General features: G+C 32.2%; 2 protein-coding genes across 4 annotated transcripts in view; one reads left to right on the top strand and one right to left on the bottom strand.

The window, feature by feature from the left end:
- LOC126978555 (proton-coupled amino acid transporter-like protein pathetic) overlaps positions 1-2,707 on the top strand; it is a 51,162-nt gene extending 48,455 nt beyond the window's left edge. Inside the window, exon 9 of the mRNA XM_050827499.1 lies at positions 170-2,707. Coding sequence (XP_050683456.1) covers positions 170-578 — 409 coding nt within the window. The 3' untranslated portion in view covers positions 579-2,707. The remainder of the gene's footprint in view (positions 1-169) is intronic.
- Positions 2,708-5,044: 2,337 nt separating this feature from the next.
- Positions 5,045-20,362, bottom strand: part of LOC126978550 (USP6 N-terminal-like protein) — a 30,462-nt gene continuing 15,144 nt past the window's right edge. For all 3 annotated transcript variants that reach the window (XM_050827482.1, XM_050827484.1, XM_050827483.1), the window contains exon 6: positions 5,045-14,804. In XM_050827482.1, coding sequence (XP_050683439.1) covers positions 14,426-14,804 — 379 coding nt within the window. In that variant the 3' untranslated portion in view covers positions 5,045-14,425. The remainder of the gene's footprint in view (positions 14,805-20,362) is intronic.

Here is a 20,362-nt window from a genome sequence, read left to right as displayed (position 1 = left end):
CAAGTCTCATTTGCCCAGTAATTTCACCAGCTACGGCGCCATTCAGACCGAAACACAGTAATGCTTACACATTACTGCTTCACGTCAGAAATAGGTGCCGTTGTGGTACCCATAATCTAGCGGGCATCCTGTGCAAAGGATCCAATTAACCAATTTCTTCATTTTGCAGCCTTGCCCAAATTGTGAAAATAAGCATAGCGATTGCTGTATACTGCACCTTCGGACTACAGTTCTTCGTGTGCGTTGAGATAATGTGGAACGGCATCAAGGACAAGTTCACTAAGAGACCAGATTTGGCTGACTATGTTACACGGACTATCTTAGCCACTGCATGTGTTATGTTGGCTGTAGCAGTTCCAACTATTGGACCATTCATGGGAGTCATAGGTGCATTCTGTTTCTCTATTCTTGGATTAATAGCACCGGCGTTTATAGAAGTAATTACTTACTGGAACATCGGCTTTGGTCCCTACAATTATCTAATCTGGAAAAACGTACTCGTCTTAATGTTTGGTCTGTTTGCACTTGTATTTGGTACCATAGATGCTATTACAAGCATTATGAGGGAAATTTCATAATTATGTAAATCTAAATTTTAATGTGTGATAATTGATACTATTAGCTAATTGTTTTTATTAGAACATTTATATTGAGGTAATTATAATGTAATGAGCGCTTTTATATAATTAGTAGCTGAATGACAATTATTCTTTTTAAATCATGATTCCGCTTTGTTGCGCTGAGCGTAGTTTACATTCGCATGTTTACTAGGAATTGTGTGTTTAATGTGTGGTTATTTCAAAATCATTCCCAAATATATGTACAAAAGGTTATGTGCTGAGGAACTGAATATGCTGGTCGTATTTATAAAATGGATACAAAACAAAATTTATGCACTTCCATCTTTAATACGATTAATAATTGGTTTATATTTAGGCGAATAAACAGGTTACACTTTCAGTTTACCGGAAATAAACGTAGTTTTCCAATTATAGAGCATAATGCTACTCAATGCCGCCTATGTGTGCTGATGCCTTATTGGAACGTGATTTAGTTCTCAAATGCACCAGCAGAGTGCGTGTGTTGAAAATAAAATATTCATAGAGTTAGCAACCTAAGTAAATAATAAGATGGTGTCTTCTTCTTTTTCATATGTTCATTTCCACGAAAACATTTATTGCCTGCTTCATTGAATGATTCGATCAAGCCATTGCAATATTGACAAAACTATATTTAAAATAAATTTTATTATACTTTAGAGTTCATGAAATTGTATTCACATTTTAAATGAGGAATATAAAAAAATAGTCAATGCTTGTACCTTCATCCATACTTACATTTATTGTGAATAACAAAGTCTGTATTAACTTTCTTTCCTATTATTTCCAAAAAACTACGTAACGAAAGATTTAAAAAAATTTTTCAACATTAAACAATATTACTAACGATAATAAATAAAATTTCGATCAATGGAGTAATAGAAAAAACACTTGTTATTTTTTCTGCCACTGAGTTGGTCTATCTATTGCACGCATCACGCGAAAGCAGTACTTTTGAGAGTTCTCGATGGTGCGAAGCGTTGCTATAATTGGAAAACTACCAAAATTACTTTGCGATGAACATAATATGTTACAGATATAACTTTGGTACGTATTTTTGCCAAAACTATTTTATCCTGGTACTTAAAAGATCGGTTTAATATTAATTATATTACCGTTAAACTTATGATAAAATTTGCTTTAAGTATTTTCATTTATGAATTTATTACGCATTTTAAAATTCCTATATAGAATATAATTTAAGTATAGGTAGCAGTATCAATAGTCCTAATATAAAAGAAAATTATCTATTCAACATAATTACGCGAAATTATACTTAAGTATATTATAATAATATGCTTATAAGAATGAGTTTAATGAGGAAACACGCATTTACGCGATAGCTAACAGGAAAAGGGTATATTCTGTCATTTGAGCAGATTTATATACTTAATACTAATAATTGTTAGATAGATGTTTTGATATCATGCAAATCAGAAGTGGCCTTAATTTTTAAAATAGCTTAAGGTACAATCAATTTGCCAGAATCTAGTTTTATAAAATGATCAATATACACTTTTATAGATAAATTTACTTAAGGATAATCGATGATAATATATATTATGTAATTTTCCTTTATGACAAAATACCTATTAGGAACAAGTAATACTGGTGCCTTCACATTCATATATATAATAATGTTTTCTATACACGTACTTATAAGAAAATTGTGTTTTACTGTCAAATATTTTATAAATGTCACATTGTATTTTTATAGGAAAAGCCTCAGAGCGCCATATTTAAGCTTCTATTTATGCCGGGTGCACATATATGAATATATATATATAACTATGAATGAGAAGGAAGAGCATTCGTTCACCGTTGTTTTTATATGTGGACAAGGTTTATTCTTAGCCCTATTACGGTACCTAGCTTTAGTAAAGCGTTGATAAAATCCTCTGATAAAAGTATATGTAAATGCAGTAATTATGTTCGTTTACAGCGATGCAGTGGGAAGACTTAATATAGTAAATATTATATTGCCTCTTCATATATAGATAAACGAATCACTAGACTATACCTATGTTTTATATTATGCACGTTGTTATAATAATTTAATATGCATTGTATAAGTAACTTTATTTAATACAAAATTGGTTATAATTTTTCGTGAATGTTTTATTTTCTTGTTCATCATATCCACTCTTAATTATAATTTATAATCTACAATAGCCAACGAGTTCATAAGTATTTAGTTGTAACCATTCAATTCCTTCTAGTCCACTCACAGCAAGAGTTATAAATAAGCAAAACAGGAATTGTTGGTTTTTATGACAATAAGGGACGAGACGAGCAGGACGTTCAGCTGATGGTAGTTGATACGCCCAGCCCATTACAATGCAGTGCTGCTAAGAACTCTTGAAAAACCCAAAAATTCTGAGACGATAAGATGTTAAGTCTCATTTGCCCAATAATTTCACTAGCTACGGCGCCCTTCAGACTGACACACATTAATGCTTACACATTACCTACTGCTTCACGGAAAAAATAGGTGCCGTTGTGGTACCAATATACCCGGCATCCTGCGCAACGGAGCCGCCCACTGGTGCCTTGGTGATACTTAGAGATTTTCTCAAAAAAACTACAGCTTGGAATTGATGTTCTTGTATTATGTGTTACACAAAATTAATTATTACTCGATTACTATCAGAGGATGAAAATACAACATAATAATTGACTTGAATTGCGGGACTGCCTACGTAAAAATTGAAATTTAGTTTAGTACGAGTCTCGAGTGCGGACATAGATTAACGTACAGAAACGACGAAATATTGATGCTGTCTGTTGGGGGATGATCGAGGTAGTATATTTTAGGAAATGATGTAAAAAAGGCGTTGATGTAGTGAATGTAATTTGAAATGTAATAATTTCTAATAAACAAGTACGTATATAGGTAGCTGAGCTATCAAACTACAAAAACAAGTTTAAGGGTAGGTAGCGGACATAAACTTACGTTTGCTTACGTAGGAGTATTTTCAGTAACACTGTCCGTTTCGGTATATCCCTTGCTATCTGTAGAAGAATCAATGGATCATTTTCTTCTTCTCCCATTATCTTATTGTAATAAACCCTCAACAAAAAGACATTAATAAATAATATAAGATACAAAAAATAATAATTGTAAACTTAAAACTTTTTGGGATCCGTCGTTGGTATGTCTGATCTGTATGTTTTTTATTTTTTGTATTTTATGTACAAATAATTGATATCATCAATGTGGCTATATAATATAATCAATATTAAATAATCTATACTAATATTATAAAGCTGCAGTGTTTGTTTGTTTGTTTGTTTGAACGCGCTAATTTCTGGTACTACTGGTCCGATTTGAATGATTCTTTCAGTGTTGGGTAGTCCATTTATCGAGGAAGGCTATAGGCTATGTTTATTTTTTTCAAAATTAGGGATCCGTAATATAATTGCTATTTTGTAACACAAGTTGTAAAATCGAAAACCTATTTTTGCGTGCGCCGCAAAAACGATTGACAATAGAACAAAATTATGTACAGGCTATAATATAGACAATATTTTATTACTTATAAAACTATCGCGTGAATTATACTTTATATGGCAAAACAACGTTTGCCTGGACAGCTAGTTTTTTTATAAAATTAATGACACTTTATTTACCTAATTTCAATGCAGTTTTACTACTTAACTTTTTCTACATGAAAATGAGTTCATTCATGAGAATGAATCGTATTTTAGGCATAAATCATGGTGTACGGTAAAAAATCATATCTGATGAATTATTCTTTATTTTTCTGTTCAAATACGAAGCAATTAGCATATTAGATTTATCTCTTTTTCGCTTGCGACTATTGTATTTACTATCCTTCTTTGACGTGTAATCGTAATGTAGTGTGTTATTGTAATGTTAATTATTCATGTGTGCGTTAATGTATTATTTACAAACACCGAATGTTGTCTAGGTAACCTATCTATACTTTTAAATATCATTGTTCTTATCGTGTTCACTGGCCTAACCGTACTAATCCACGTGCCGATAAAGTTTGTAAGCCCTGCCCACTAAGGTATAGTTTTAGTTGTGCTATTTTAATCGTCAGAAATGCGTTCACTGGCTGAAATCCTTTGATCCCTTCAACGTAGAGCTGTCCATATAGTCGGGATGGGGTACTCTGTGAATTGCTCAGTGTCGAAAGAGACACGGGTACCTCAAAAAAAGCTGCCATAGTTCCTTTTGATCCCATATAAAATAACTGTCACTTAAATTATCTAATAGCATTTCATCCAAAACAATCAATTTCCTCTTTTCTTAACTTTCACTTTTTGCTTATTATTATAATTTAATAATCCATAACTTCAAATCAAAAAACAGATACCTAATAGAGGTTTTGAATAGTAAGAGGTGTTCAAAGAAAACTCCTAAACATTTTTTTTTCAAACACACAAACCTACTAAATAAAGTTTGGAATAAATAAATATTAATATTTGAAATATCATTTATTTGAATCAGTTTATATACTGGCTACACTCTCAAGAAAGCTCAACAATTCGAAGAATACAATACAGAAGCTACAAGTTCACAAACATAAACATGCACTTTTCTTCTGATAAATGTACTTACTTAAATAAATTAAATTAAAACAATTAACCATCATGAAATTAATTTCCACAAATATCATTAAATTAATTATAAATAATTTCAAATTATACAAATTTATACATTACTGACGTTAGATATGAGTGTGGAATTTTTTATATGGGCGTAAAACATTTACCTCCGTATTCATAATGGTCCGCTAACTTTAAACAGCCGCTAACGAGTGTTTTTTCTCATTCTGACTTAGGTCAATAGAAGAAGACAAAGTGAGAATTAGCAATGCTTTAAGTTAGCAGACTATTGTGAATAAGGGGGTTAATATATTGTCCATAATTGGCAATGCGCACGACAGCCATCTTATAGTGACGTCAGTCCTGGATAGAAGCTAAAATTAAACAGTATCGTTAGCAACACAGTTTGGCGAGTATTAATAATTGTTCGAGTGTTGAATTTTGAACTTGTTTATTTTGTTTTTATTATTGTTTTGTTTTCTTCATAATATAATAAACATCACCTTTGTATTATGCTATTTAAATTTTGTAATAGTAAGTAAAGTATGAAATAGGCGAAAAAAATAAAACATGGAAACATAACAAATAGACAAGTGTCATTTCGCATCTGAATGGGTATTGGAAGGCTTTTTATATGAAAAATATCCATTTTATTTAATTCAATTAATACTTAATATCATATAATAGTATACATAATCGTTGTTCTTTTTAGTAGATGTCACGTGGGTGTTATTGTGATTATTAATATTCCTGCGCATTACCAATTTGGCGATATTATTATAACAACTAACTCAGATATTTGTAATAATCTTTTTAAATACAATACAAAAAAAATCTGTTCACAGAGGTGATAAATATTGTGACATTTAACCCCAGTACCAACAACCAGTTGCAATATACAATATTTTAAAAAAACCCTGTACGATAATTGACACGGATATGAATTTGAATGCGGAGACACTACTAAAAATAAAATAAAAAACCCCTTAGATTAATTGCTACAATAAAAAGAACGTTTCATATTAAATGTTTTCAAAAATCTTCTGAACTTGTTTTATCTGTCAGCAAACTAAGGTCATCGCCCTGGCCTCGTTCCAATGGCGTATAGCTAGCATAAGCTGCGCGGCGCAGCGGCTCAAACGAATAAGGCGGGCGATGTTTATTATTAATACAAAACTTTCGTTTATGCCACCGCCTGCGCGCCCTTCGCAGGGTACACGAATGAAATGGGCGGGGAAAAATTAAAATGGCCGCAGGCAGCGGTGTCCAATCTTTTATAATTAGGTATGTTAATATTTTTTTTACTTTTTTTTAATGTGGTTATTTCCTGAGAGATCAATATTTATTTGTTGATACCAATATTCGCCTCAAAATATAGTACAGGATTTTTAACACCTATAACACCTTTCACATATGTGTGAGAGAGACGAACAGATATGTTTGCGTGAGCGACAAGGATAGACGGTAAGACACCGATATTCTCTGACCCATGACCAGAGCATATGATTTATATATTTACTAAAAACACAAATATATCTACAGTATGAATACAAATTATATTAGTAAAATGGAAATTGCAGCACTTAGTGTGCACTTTGCTAAAATCGGGGTGAAATTGAAATTAAAAAATAAATAAAATAAATTGAAACATCAAGATCACTTGAGTAGAAAATAAAATGAGAGAAACCGCAAATGAATTTTCTTAAAAATTCACAGACGAATCACACAAACAATTTATATATTAATAACATTTCTATTGAACATTTTATACTTATGTATTTATAATATGTACTCTCATGCCTAACTTACTGAAAGTATAATTTCTAAAAGGTACAATTGCCATGCATACAATAATTAATTCTGCACATTTTAATATTATCTGTAATTTTCCTACTTTTGACAACCTTACACGAGCACGAGAAAAAAGGAGGCCATATTATGCATGCGATCTTGGGCCCAAATGTAAAAAAAGAATGTGGTCAAAATTAACAGATACCAACAAACAAAAGTTGGCAATTTTGACGATATTTACAATCCAATTGCTTAATTATAATGAGATTTAGTAAAAGTAAGATATGTTGGGGTTATTTTCTGATATTTTTCTCTATAATATAGAAAAAAAACATTTTACTTTAGTGTCTAGAAACAGCCCCTCGCTAGTTAACGGATGAAAACCGGCCACGGTTATTACTTTAGTGTGCGTGACTAGCTATGTCTTTCACTCGCGATTTGTATGACATAGTGTTGTGTGTTAGTAATGTGCGTGCATTGCTCAAAATAGAGGTTAACTCTAAACTCAATTTTTTTCGACGTTTTCACAGCTGCCATAGTCTATCTAGACGTTTGAATGATCCAAAATCTGCAGGACAAGAGATATATATATATAAGTTCATGGCACTTACCTATCCAAATGCACAAATCACAATATTCATACACATCCATAATTATTAAAATAATATTTAACTAACAAGCCATTGGTAAAATCCAAGATAACAAACACAAGTCATACATATGAGTGAGTGATCTTTGTAGGTAAGCAAGATCGTTAAAAATGTAATAAAATAATCATACAATGATACAAACGAGCATTGACTCGAGTCTCAACTGTCAATGTCAGAATGTAAGTCAAAGACGGCGACACATACTAAAAACATAAGACTGAGTTAGCATAAGCCGAAAGGTCGCGGGTTCGAGTCCCGCATCGTTCATAAAGTTTGGTTACAAATTTAATGTAAGTAATTATATTTAGCTATTAATTGATATTTTATTTACCTCTTAACATACTGTAACTGAAAGCAAATGCAATATTTGTATTGAATATTATGTATGCAATTTTAATGAATTATCTATTAATAACTGATGTTTCAATTTTTGCAATTTTATTATGGAATGTTTAATCAATAGATTATATCACGATACTTAAAATTCTCACATTTTCGCTTCCAGATTGAGAATTGAGATGAAAATTCAAATTCTAAGAAGGAAAAAAACGAAATGTTTTATTCACATCTCATCTTATTACATTTGGACCCATTTTCCATCATCTTAATCACAACACACTGGTAACAACGAATACAGATGCTTTCAATGACTCTAGTAAGTTAGTAACGTTTTAAACACTACCTGCCTTATTAATAAACGCGATGTAAAGTTACACCAAGTTTAAAATTACTTCTCCCTGTCATGTCAATTCCGTAGTGACAAAGGTAAGATAAAGACGAAGTTTAAAAATTTGGAATAACTTTACTTCGCGTTTATAATAACAGAGTAACGGCATTATAAATAAGCATGGAATAAAGATATACCTGAGAACAAACCAAGAATATGCAAAATGTTTACTAATAGATATTTGCTTATGATTGGTTTATTCGGTCGTATAACGTTTCCCACGTTTATACGAAAGGCTGCTTGACATTTGGAAAACTTCAAAATTATGATTGTATTGACAGTGTTGTCAGCGATAAAGTCAACATTTTACATATTCTTGGTTTATTCTCAGGTATAACTTTATAGCTAGTTTATTTGTAAGGCCGTCATATCATAAATATATTATCATTCAGACATTGAGATTTCTTTATTGAAAATATGACTTCAGCTTATCAAACTATATAAAGGATTTAGAGATATTATTTGAGATGAAATATATTTTCATTTTATTAAAAAAAATAAGCTAAGAAGTCTGTTAAAGTCACCCAGAGACGAATAAAGTACGAATAGGCACTATACTCACTATAAATAAATTCATAGTACAATCCAGATTTAATAAGATTCGTAAACAATAAAATACATTATTACACATCTCATTACATTATAACTTCAACTTTTATGTAGCATTAAAAAAAATAACTTTATATACTATATACTTATATATTATATTTGTCGCAGGCAATGAACGCATATAAAACACTGAAGCATTTTTGTGGCTTTAAAATAGCGCAACTAAAACTATACCGTTAGTGAGCAGGGCTTATAAGATGTCCCGGCATGCGGATCAGTTCAGTTAGGCGAGTGAGTACGATAGGATCCTGGTCGGGCGGGATTTAAAAAACAGATAAAACAAGTATTTGAAATACATACATGTGCTATAAAATGATCCAGATCTTATACGCATCGTCGTCCTAAGCGGAATTGAATCACTTTTCATGTGTAAGATGACCATTTACTTAAAAATACAATAAAATTTGAGGGATGGTATTATGCGTACTATAGGTAGTAGCACATTTTACTTACATTGTATTACAAAACTAAAATATTTATTTAGTAACTTACAGATTTGGTTTTAATTTTGCCTCCTTGTGGAATGGTATTCCGCTGTGTTTTTTTGTTTTTCGCTATTGTTTACTTTTTTTCGACTCTTTCTTCTCGTCCTATATAAAAAAGTGTATAGTGCCTTTCTTATTTCACGTTATTTTCAATTTAGATTCCTACAAGAGTCGTAAAGATTATGGATAAAAGTTTACCAATTAGAGACATGAAAATCATTACTAAATAAATAACTACTAACTAAATTTTCTTACGATTTTTCACGGAATCTAAATTATACTCTAGTAATAAAGTGACTCATTTAAATAGTTCAAATATCAAATTATATTCAGTGTTGTAACAATAAGTATATTTACATTTTCCTTTTTAACCATATCAATTTTGTTTGTATGTTTTGTGTACATTCGTTTTGAGTTTTAATTAATTTTCTATTATAAGATTATAATTGACAATTCATTTTTAGGTTAAAAAAAAGTTAATACTCCAAAGTTATTAATTGAAACCATCGCCGGGCATATTCTCCTGTACAACCAGAGGATTCACAGAAGCGTTGCCGGCGTTTTAGAAAAATATACGCCTTTTTTAAGGATATACTACTAATCTAGCTAATATGTATAGTTCGAAAATTCATTTATTTTATCATGACTGATCCCCTCATATATAACGCATACATCGTCCACATATCTGACAAACATTGACATTATCAAGCAAGCAAACCAGTTACCCTTGGTTACCGTTATCATGTCTATCCGAGAACCAATCATGTAAATCACGTTGTGCGCATGACAAAATAAGCCAAAGCGGCCTAGATCCAATAACACTCTTTTTATTATGCAGTGATAGTTTACTGTGTTGTGACTTAATTTTGTGAACTTTTGACGCTAATACTCTACGGTAGATAGTATAACAAAATTGCTTCCATGTTTTATTTGCGGTCACTGGACGCAGGTATTTTGTCAAAGCCGTGATATTATAATTTCACTAGTGATATTATAATTAAACGGTAGATCGTCAATCGCCTTCATTTCTTACAATTTAACGACCTCGTTTTAGTGACATTGTAATATTACGGGTACACTATAGTGATATTATAATAAATCTAGGTAAATCACGAATGAACTTAGCAGTGTGAGATATCGAGAGTTCTGATTGGTAATTTTTTTTATACGCATAACACTAATAGTAAACATTGGAGTGTATATGCAATTTTCCATCTGAAATGAGACATGGTGAAGGTTAGGCTCTTTGTGCTCAACTTATGACACAGATGTAGTATGCCTTGAGTGTTGGATTTCATTATCAATTGATTCAACCGAGTTATAATATTACATTTATTTAAAAAAATATTAAATCAATACATTTTATTAACTGTCGTTGTTCGATTCGTGTACTTTTTACCAGTAAATAAAGGCCCTCTCAAACAGATAACTGTAAATTTTGATACTATCTAAATTTAAAATGGCACTCATTTATAGAACATTACTGGACGTTCAAATTTTTACTTTTACTTTAACATAATGCATAAAAAAATTAATCATATAAATTTATACGACATGTAAACTCTGTTCGCCGTGAGTTGATATAAAAAAAGAGAAGAACAGAGGCTACCATGCGCTTAATAACAGCTGTGAAGCCTCGTACCACTAAACTTCTGGCGATACGTCACGCCCGTTATACAGAGATACACTAGGAGACTATTCAGAGACGTTTCATAATATAGGTACCATCTCGGCGCAGTCTTTACATAAATTACCCCCTATATTGTAAAGAAATCCCTCGATCAATTTTATTATTATATCATATTATGGCAGAATATATTTAATAGATATGATTGACCGATCATAACAAACCAAAATATATTTTATCGCCACTGTAACGTCATTCATTATAATAAATTATTTGATATTAAGGTTACCTCGCCTAATAAGAACAGTAAACTACGATAATAATATACCATATTACACATACTATTTTGAATAGAATATACTTTTAAACAGAGGGCAAGAGACAACAATTTATTTATTACTTTTTAATATACTTAAGAGTCTACAATTTAAAAATATAGAATTATTAAATGTGTTCAGTTTTATCGGCCTTAGGCCGTTAAAGGATTTATTCGCTGCAACAATAATTACAAATTATGGAACCAACAAATGTTACCATACTATTTATACATTATTTAATAACACACAAATATTATGTCACAACAGACGGTACTACTATATTATCTTTTATATCATAAACAATAGACAACCTGATATTATTGCAATTCTCATTGTATATTTCTGTTTTTTAGCTACCAACGGTTGAGCATGCGCCGACCTTCCACTGGAATGGATTGATTCACAAGTTGCTTAACGGCCGTTCCCAATATACTATCTACATATAGAGATAAATTACTACCCTTCTACTGTCAGTTATTAGCTATCAATAATCTAAAGCTGTCCCAATATACCCGATAAGTCATTCTTATCGCCTTATATTGGGACGCGTGAATTTCATTTTCCATACAAACTTCTATCACTAGTAAGCTTTACGTCATCCCATTGACAGTCAGCGTGTACGGATAAGGTGAGTTACCGTCGATAAGTTTATTGGGAAAGAAAAAACGATAGTTACGATTTTTATCTCAAGTGGGCCATAACCAGAGATAGATTGAATATTGGAAAAAGCCGTAAATGTGCAATCTGGAGTTCACCACATCTTTGAACAGTGCTTTCAACTCCGCTGGAATTAACTTGTCAATCATTGTAACAATTTATTCGTACACTAGTAAACAGAATCATCTCATCTCCAAACTACACGATAAAATTGTTACAATTTACAAACCTTACCCAGTATTACTAACATTTAAACATTATTTCCACACAAACTTTGAAAAACATCTTTAACGAATAAATGGAAAAGCATAACACAAGGCGTAACCTTACAATTCACACACAACTAGTATATAATAACTACTTAGATACATGTACATTTATAATTATCTTATATCAATGGAATATATATGAGTGCAAGATTCAAAGAGTTTCTTTACTAAGAACAACCAAAAATTCCAGCACTAATTTATCAAATTTGGTCAGTTTTAAAACTTTGAAGGGAATTAAATTAACATTGGAAACGAACACAAAATGTGCTATCTAATATGTGTAATAATCTTTTGTAATAGATTCACTGTAATACTTTAGCATTCATTTATTAGTTTCAACTCAATGCCTTAAGGAGATTCAATTAAGTATAAATTTTATCTACAAATAATCGGAATGGATGAAGAACAAATACTGTATTGTAAAGAACAACGTCTATGAACGCACCTACTACTACTACATTTAATTCATTACAATCCTAGGCACCGTCGAATCAATTCCAGCAAACAACTCCGACATTCTAATGACGGCATATTTCTAAACTTATTTTCACAGACTAGTAAAAAAAGAAGGACTCCGCGCCGTGATAATAGCAAGTGAAGCACGTTTATGCTAGTGTGTGTGCGGCTACGGGGTATACCAGTTACCCAATTTTTTCTCCCTTAAATAATCATATATCCACAAATACCTTTACAGTATTGTTTTTACACTTTTTCACCACGCACGACGGCATCTTTAAAATATTTTATTGCGACGCAAACTCATCTGTCCCAGACGATAGCAAATCTCATAATGGCAGCCGATCGGCTTGTATTAGTGTAAGTGTATAGCTATGGATTTACACGTTTACCGGCTTGTTTTGATGCCTCACTGTTATGTAAGGTGACACGGAGTTCTTATTTTTTTACTCGTACGTGCTTATCTTATGAGTATTGAGCTAAAATTACTTTTATAACTATTCTAGCCGGAGGAAAAGTTTCGATAACATTCAAATATTCTTATGGCCATTAAATATATTCAAACATTATGATAGTTATACTGTATATGTTTATAAAACAATTTAATACAAAAAAAAATAATAAGTAAAACGTTTCTATAACTTGATATAATATTATTAACTAAACGAATTACAATCTGATTTATTGCTGTTTACCTCACTATATTTTTCTTTCATCTTCAATCACTGGCATACTGGACAATCATTGAAAATCAAATGTAGGTCTAAATACATTATTTAATGTTGTTAGAATTATAATCATCAATTTTGCACACTCAGGATGATAACAGTATCTGATAGTATCCAAAGAATTCATCTGCTATTATAATACATATCATTGGCTATATAAAAATTACCTTATTATGATGGGTACGTAGTGTAGGGTAACCGACGCTAATTAATGATTCATAATCACAGAATCAAATGTTGAAACTGGTTTAAGGCATGTGTTATATAGTAACGGTCTTTCAAATAAATATGGTATAAAGTTATACCAGAGAATAAACCAAGAATATGCAAAATGTTTACCAATAAACATTTTGCTAATAACTGGTTTATTCAGACGCGTTTATTTGCAAGGCTGCATTCGGAAAACTTCAAAATTATCATTGTATTGACAGTGTTGTCCGGGATATAGTCAACATTTTGCATATTATCGGTTTATTCTCAGGTAAAACTTTATACCATATTTATTTGTGAGGCCGTAAGTCTATAATAACAACCCGGCTTGTACAACATACATAAAACAGTAGTGATACATGCGAATGTTTGTTTTAAGTGTATAATTCGATGGAATGAGTACTCACCGCTAGTATCTAATTTTTTATGTCGTTCTTACCTTTGATATATAATGAAGCATTCATTAGAATGTAATACTCTAAGAGATTTAGAACCTACATGCAATGCCCAAGAATACTATAATATTTACAAGGATTAACTGAATAAAAGAAGAAATAAAATAGTGTCGCAATTTTTGATTTAAGTTTTCGCGCAATAAATATTTTTATAACTTTTAAAGTATTTTTAATTTTCGTTCTTTATTTCTTCAGTGTTCAAAAGCGTATAATATAATTAGTCAAAACAAAGTACAGTTCGTATCTGTATGCCAGTAATTCAAAGAGTATTTATTTGAAATCGTAAAATCCATGAGATTCAACGTATCGCGGAGTTATGATACGACCCGAGTCGACGACCGGGGTCAAGAGCTCTTCAGACGCCACTTGTATTCTGATACGATTATCTGTTGGCATATTCGCTGAGCCGTTGCTTGTATAAAACCCGAGAGAGGTTGGCTTGTGTTGTTCTTCTGTGTAGCATTTGTTGAATTTTGTTGGCGTGACTGGGTGTAAATGTGACGGGCTACCCGCAATGGGATTGTATGTAACGTGTATACGCACTACGTCTTCTGACATTGGAGAAACTGAGGGCGGGTGAGGAGTGGCTCTAGGAGTTGAAAGTGTAGTAGAAGGAGCCCTCTGAATGCTCAAGCCGCAAACACCAGACCTGTAATTAATAAATTAAATTTAAAAAATACATTGCCAGTTTCATGTTTACCCGAAGCTATTCTTCTATACTAGCTTAAGCGTTCTAAATCATCTGATATTGTAGAGCATGTAGGAGCAATGCTATCGAAAATGAGAAGGATCAGAAAATAAGCTAGCTTGATTTGTCGATGCAGCCATAACGCTCTAATATTTCTAGAAACGTAAACATGATCATATATATTCACAACTAAGCCCCGTGGAAATTGTTATCAGTAGAGTTGACTCGTCTTTACAGGAAGAGACTAGGATTAGATTACTCGGCGCTGTTTGCGTCATTCAATATCATCGAACCAAACAATTGAAAGCTACAACTGTCCTTACAATTTGAAAAATTATGGATAATTTTAATGTTTCTGAATAATGGGTTAGTGACACAGAATAATGGCAATAATATGAGAGCAATAATGACCTTTATGACTTGATAGACACATCAGTACCGGAAATATGGGTCTATAGAGCCCTGCACGAGTTGAGCAGTGTCGTTGATGCTGAAAATCGGGTCTCAAGGCGCGGGGATCAAATGATCCTCGCCTCCTTACACAAGTATATGACGAAACAACACCACATCAACGTATTGATTTCATTTCATCATATTTCGCTCAAAATCTGTGCCGGGCCATATACTACCATAAATTCGCTAGCGGCTACGTCAAATATTTTTTTTTATCGCGTGCGCTAGTCATAAGCATGTCGGTGACGCAAACCCACAAAGATTTTCCCCTTCCAAAGTGCCCAACGCAGCTAAAGAAATTTTCACTTCAAAAACTGGCGCTACAGGTAGAATGTAACTTATTTTGCATAAAACTATTTTAACAGTCGCTAGCGAGTTTGAAAAAGCTAAATTCATACTATAAACTGTGCACTGTATTGGCTTTCTACAACGGCTGAATGGGGTTGATGTTCTGGGCACTGAAGCCACCAACCTCCCCTGATCCTTCAAGACTCCATATGGTTTAAGTGATGTTCGTTTTTGAATTTGATCTCCAACTCTGCCACCGTACTGCTTTGTAGCGGTCCCTCTGACCCCACCTTCATTGTACGTTAAGTTTAATATTGCAATCAGTATCGATTTGCAAATTAAAGGGGCCTTTGCATTTTTCAAAGATATTGTGTAATACAAGGCTATTTTCAATGAATACACTACTACCTATTCCGAATGAGAAACCATTTCTCAAGAAATATTGATGGAAATATATTTAAGACATGTACATTAAAAAATAGAGGAATAACTTTAATTTCCTTCTCAAAGAGATATACTGTTTCGAGATATATAGGAATACTTAATTATTCCGTTGGTTTTTACTGTTATTCACAAGAACTAACACATACTACCACTAATCAATAAATATTTGTAGTTGTCTTAGTTTCGTAGATTTGTAGGTACTTTATTATATTCTAGTAAATATTCAAAATTTACGATTTGATAAAATTTTATTGCCACTTAAGAATAGCAAATGTTTATTCGTTTTCAATACGTTTTATACATAGAAACATGTAATGGAGTTGTAAAAGATAAGTATTATAATAAATACAAAATGATCTGATAATACAAAAGTACCTAGTACCATTGCACGACTCGGATACCTCCTAATTGGGACGCATTTTGACAGTAAGTAACGTTTGTTTACATCTAATTTGACAGCGACAAACGCTAGCTACATTATTATTTTTATCACGCCATCCTTTTAACATCTTTTCAATGTATCAGAGTGAAATTTCGGAACACTTTCTCGGTTTTGTGAGTAAACCTAACTATATAAATATCACTGACATTATTTTACATATGCCACAAGTATACACAGAGTAGAAACTACAGTAGATCTTACTTAAACATTTCTAAACTATACAAGATATCAAAAGATATGTTATCTACTTATCCTTAGAGTGCATCACAAGCTCTATCAAACGATTACATAATATGTAGAAATCTAACTATAAAATAAAACTGGAACCGAAAACTTGATAATTCCAGCTTCCAATGTACTGTTGCTCTATCAACCATTTGATAGAGCTCATGATAAAAACAGACAAAAGATAACAACAGTTCACACGGGGCGATTTTAGTTGAGCATCTTTAGTGCCCGTTACAAAATTTTAAAGCGAATTCAAATGAACGAACATGTTTTTACGATTCAATAAAAATCGGTTTTATATTGATGGTAAAGATGGCCAACATTCATTATTTGTCAATTAATATTTGGAATATTTCATAAGAATTAAGATAATAGATATTATCGATAAAGCGAAAATCGCAAAAAAAACTTATATGGGTACAGATAACGCGCGAGTTGAATGCAGAGTTCAGGAATGCGATAGTGATGTGAGATGTGAGAATCGATGACCAAAATCATGAGTGTGTCGATGAATTTAAACAATGATTTACGTTTACCATTTTAACTTATAATTAAATCTCAAATTTTATTCTATCATGGAATAGGAGGACAAACGAGCGTACGGATAACCTGGTTTTAAGTGATCACCGCCGCCCACAATCTCTTGCAACACCAGAGAAATCACAAGAGCGTTGCCGGCCTTTAAGGAAGGTGTACGCGCTATTTTTGAAGGTACCTATGTCGTATCGTCCCGGAAACAACGCACAAGGAAGCTCATTCCACAGCTTTGTAGTACGTGGAACAAAGCTCCTTGAAAACCGCGCTGTGGCGGTCCTCCACAGTGCGGTTTATAATAATTTAATCAATTTTAATGATTACAGTCCATTTAATTGAGATTTATTGTAATAATAATAATTTAAATAAACAAATACAAATTAATCATTACTCTTTAAATGTATTAAAAGGCGTACATAAATATATTGAAAATTTAGACGTATTGAATGACTACATTCAACAAATAAGTCGATGCGATAAAAGATGAAAGAATTCAAACTCGAACCTATTTTTGTTGCTACGATTTTGATGAAAGACTGTTGATACGGTTCAAATGCACAAGCGATTTAGCAGTTAACCAACTAAAATCATTTCGTGTGAACCCGTTGTTACAGATACAAAAACAGAAAGATAGATAATCAAGATTTTAATAAATTAAACGTGCTAGCACAATCTTTAATACAGGTGCGAGGTGGTCATTTAAAACAACACAATCATGAGAAAAGTATAGAAAACAAGACGAATGCGCAAGTTGAATAGATATTTAATAAGTCATACCACATAGCCACGGCCTTGTCTGAAATACTGTAAAATTCGAACATCGTCAAATAGATAGGTACATTACGATGAGGTTACGTGATAAGTTTTATTGTGGGTTTTCTCTTTCCTTCCCAAAGATTTTCATAATCTATTATAGACCTTTTAGTAGATACCACAGTGATAAAATTACGAATCATGTTATTAGTAAAATAAAAATGCTTAGTCATCAAGTAGGTAGTAGTGCCTTTCCAAGTATTCGAGCTAGAGTATATACCTTTATATTAATTACTATTTCCGATATCACAACAAATATAAAAACCAAGATGACGTATCAATAACGAGAGCAAAGCAAATGAAAAAAAAATATGTCCATCATAAATTAAATTGAAAATGAAAAACAATTTGATTATACCGAGGTTAGAAAAGAGACAACTAATTCTACTTCCCAGTTACATAATCTCTGGACCTCACGTCAATGACGTCACATCGTTGTTTTGCTACATTTAATATCGTTTACATTATAATATTATTTTATCCGTGCCTTTTCCATTCATATTAAGACCCCTGTCATGTGCAATACATCGGTTAAATTATTTGCTCAGATCAGTACCAATGTATTTGATGAATAAATTGAACAAGTAGAGATAGTTGGCAATTTACGAGGATGAAATTGAATAATCACATATTGACACTTGACACTAATAGTACATCAATCTGTCCAGGTGGCGTCTAATTCGTTTCGATCTTTGATTCCCTAATTCACGTCATACACTACCGACTACGTCCATACTTTCGGGTCTTATTGTTGCATTGGTACCTACTGCAGTATGAGACCACGGGATTCATGTAATTGAAACAAAATATCGGCTTCAAATTAATAAGAAAGCCATTTTAAAAAAGGATATTTTGCTCATACCTGATACATGTTTACGTAAACTGTAATTGGCATGTATGGCACTCCGCCCGCACAATTGCTCTGAAAGGTCGTCCTTATTCCCGCCTTTCATTGTTCGTGAAAATATCGCTAAATGCCACTGCTTGTGGCGCCGACGTGGTGCGGGTCGTTTCATTCCCTAAAATTTGGTCGAGGGAGGCGATGGCTGGTTTATGCGTCATCCTCCTGAACGGGCGCTACTTGTGGTGGCTGGATGGGAGGTCTTATTCATGTTTTTTATTTCTATTTTTTTTTAAATTAAAGTTCTGTTATTTTTTTGTATAATAGCTAATAAAAGGCTCGCATAATGTCTTTATCTATTTACGTTATGAGTGGATAGATGTATCTTCAGTAGGTACTCAACTCTTGTGTTTTTACTTATTAAACTAAATTTTATTTTTTGTTTATTCGTGTAAGACATTTTAGTATTAGACTACTGAGTATTTTTGTTGAATCAATTGGCATAATATATTATAATTGAAATGATTTGAAAATTGAATTTTAAATATGAACTTCTAATAAACTGTTTTGAAAAGAGCAACCTTAAGTTTTATGCTCGTACTTTCTCTAAGGAAATCTGCATTCCATTAGGAATTTCCTCATTTCCTGATTCGAGCTGTATAACATATATATATCTCTTCAAGCTAAGCTTAAAGCCTACTTGCACAAATGAACAAACAAAATATAGCAAAATTGCCATTGTAAAAATGAATTCATCGTATTTTTATCACAATATTGATTATCATAAATAAATAAATGTCCAGTAATTTAATAATATATTTTTTGCTTCGTTGACTCAAAATGGTATCACGTTAATCTAAAATCAATAAGAATACCCAAGGAATAGGAAGAGAATACCCAAAAGTCTAGGCAAAATACCGATGGAGACTAATTATTGGTATTGTTATTTAAACAGTAATTATTGGAGCTACTCCTCAAGAATCGATTTCATATAAGGCTCCCGGTATGAGTAAAAATTTTGGAGAGTAAAACCTACTCATCAAATGGGATAGTAACGTTTTTGATGCGCGTTATTTCTCTTTTCAGTTGTGTGTGTGTGTATATATACTTGTGTGTAGCCGGCATACACAGTATACTTTGTGATAGCTTACGCATGTAGTATAAAATACCTATTAGGGTGTGCCAAAATGTAACTTCCTTGATGGACCTTTTAAAATTGGAATTTTGAGTTCCGCTTTTAACAGGAGTTGTGTTTTCTAGCTTCTGCTGTATGTCTGTTTGTAACCGCCTCCATTGGACTTGATTTTGTTTAGTACCTGTTCAAAGACAATCGTTCTTGAGGAGTAAACTTCAGTCGTGCGTCGGAGCTGACACACACACTTTTTTTTATGTAATAGATTACAGGGGTCACTTTTTATATGATAGTTTCATAGTAATAGATAAATCACAACAGTATTTTGCCTAGGCCCTCGTCTT

The sequence above is a fragment of the Leptidea sinapis genome, chromosome Z (assembly GCF_905404315.1).
Source record: "Leptidea sinapis chromosome Z, ilLepSina1.1, whole genome shotgun sequence".
Lineage (NCBI taxonomy): Eukaryota > Metazoa > Arthropoda > Insecta > Lepidoptera > Pieridae > Leptidea > Leptidea sinapis.
The sequence above is the reverse complement of the archived record's forward strand: the minus strand, read 5'-3'. Positions and strand labels throughout refer to the sequence as shown.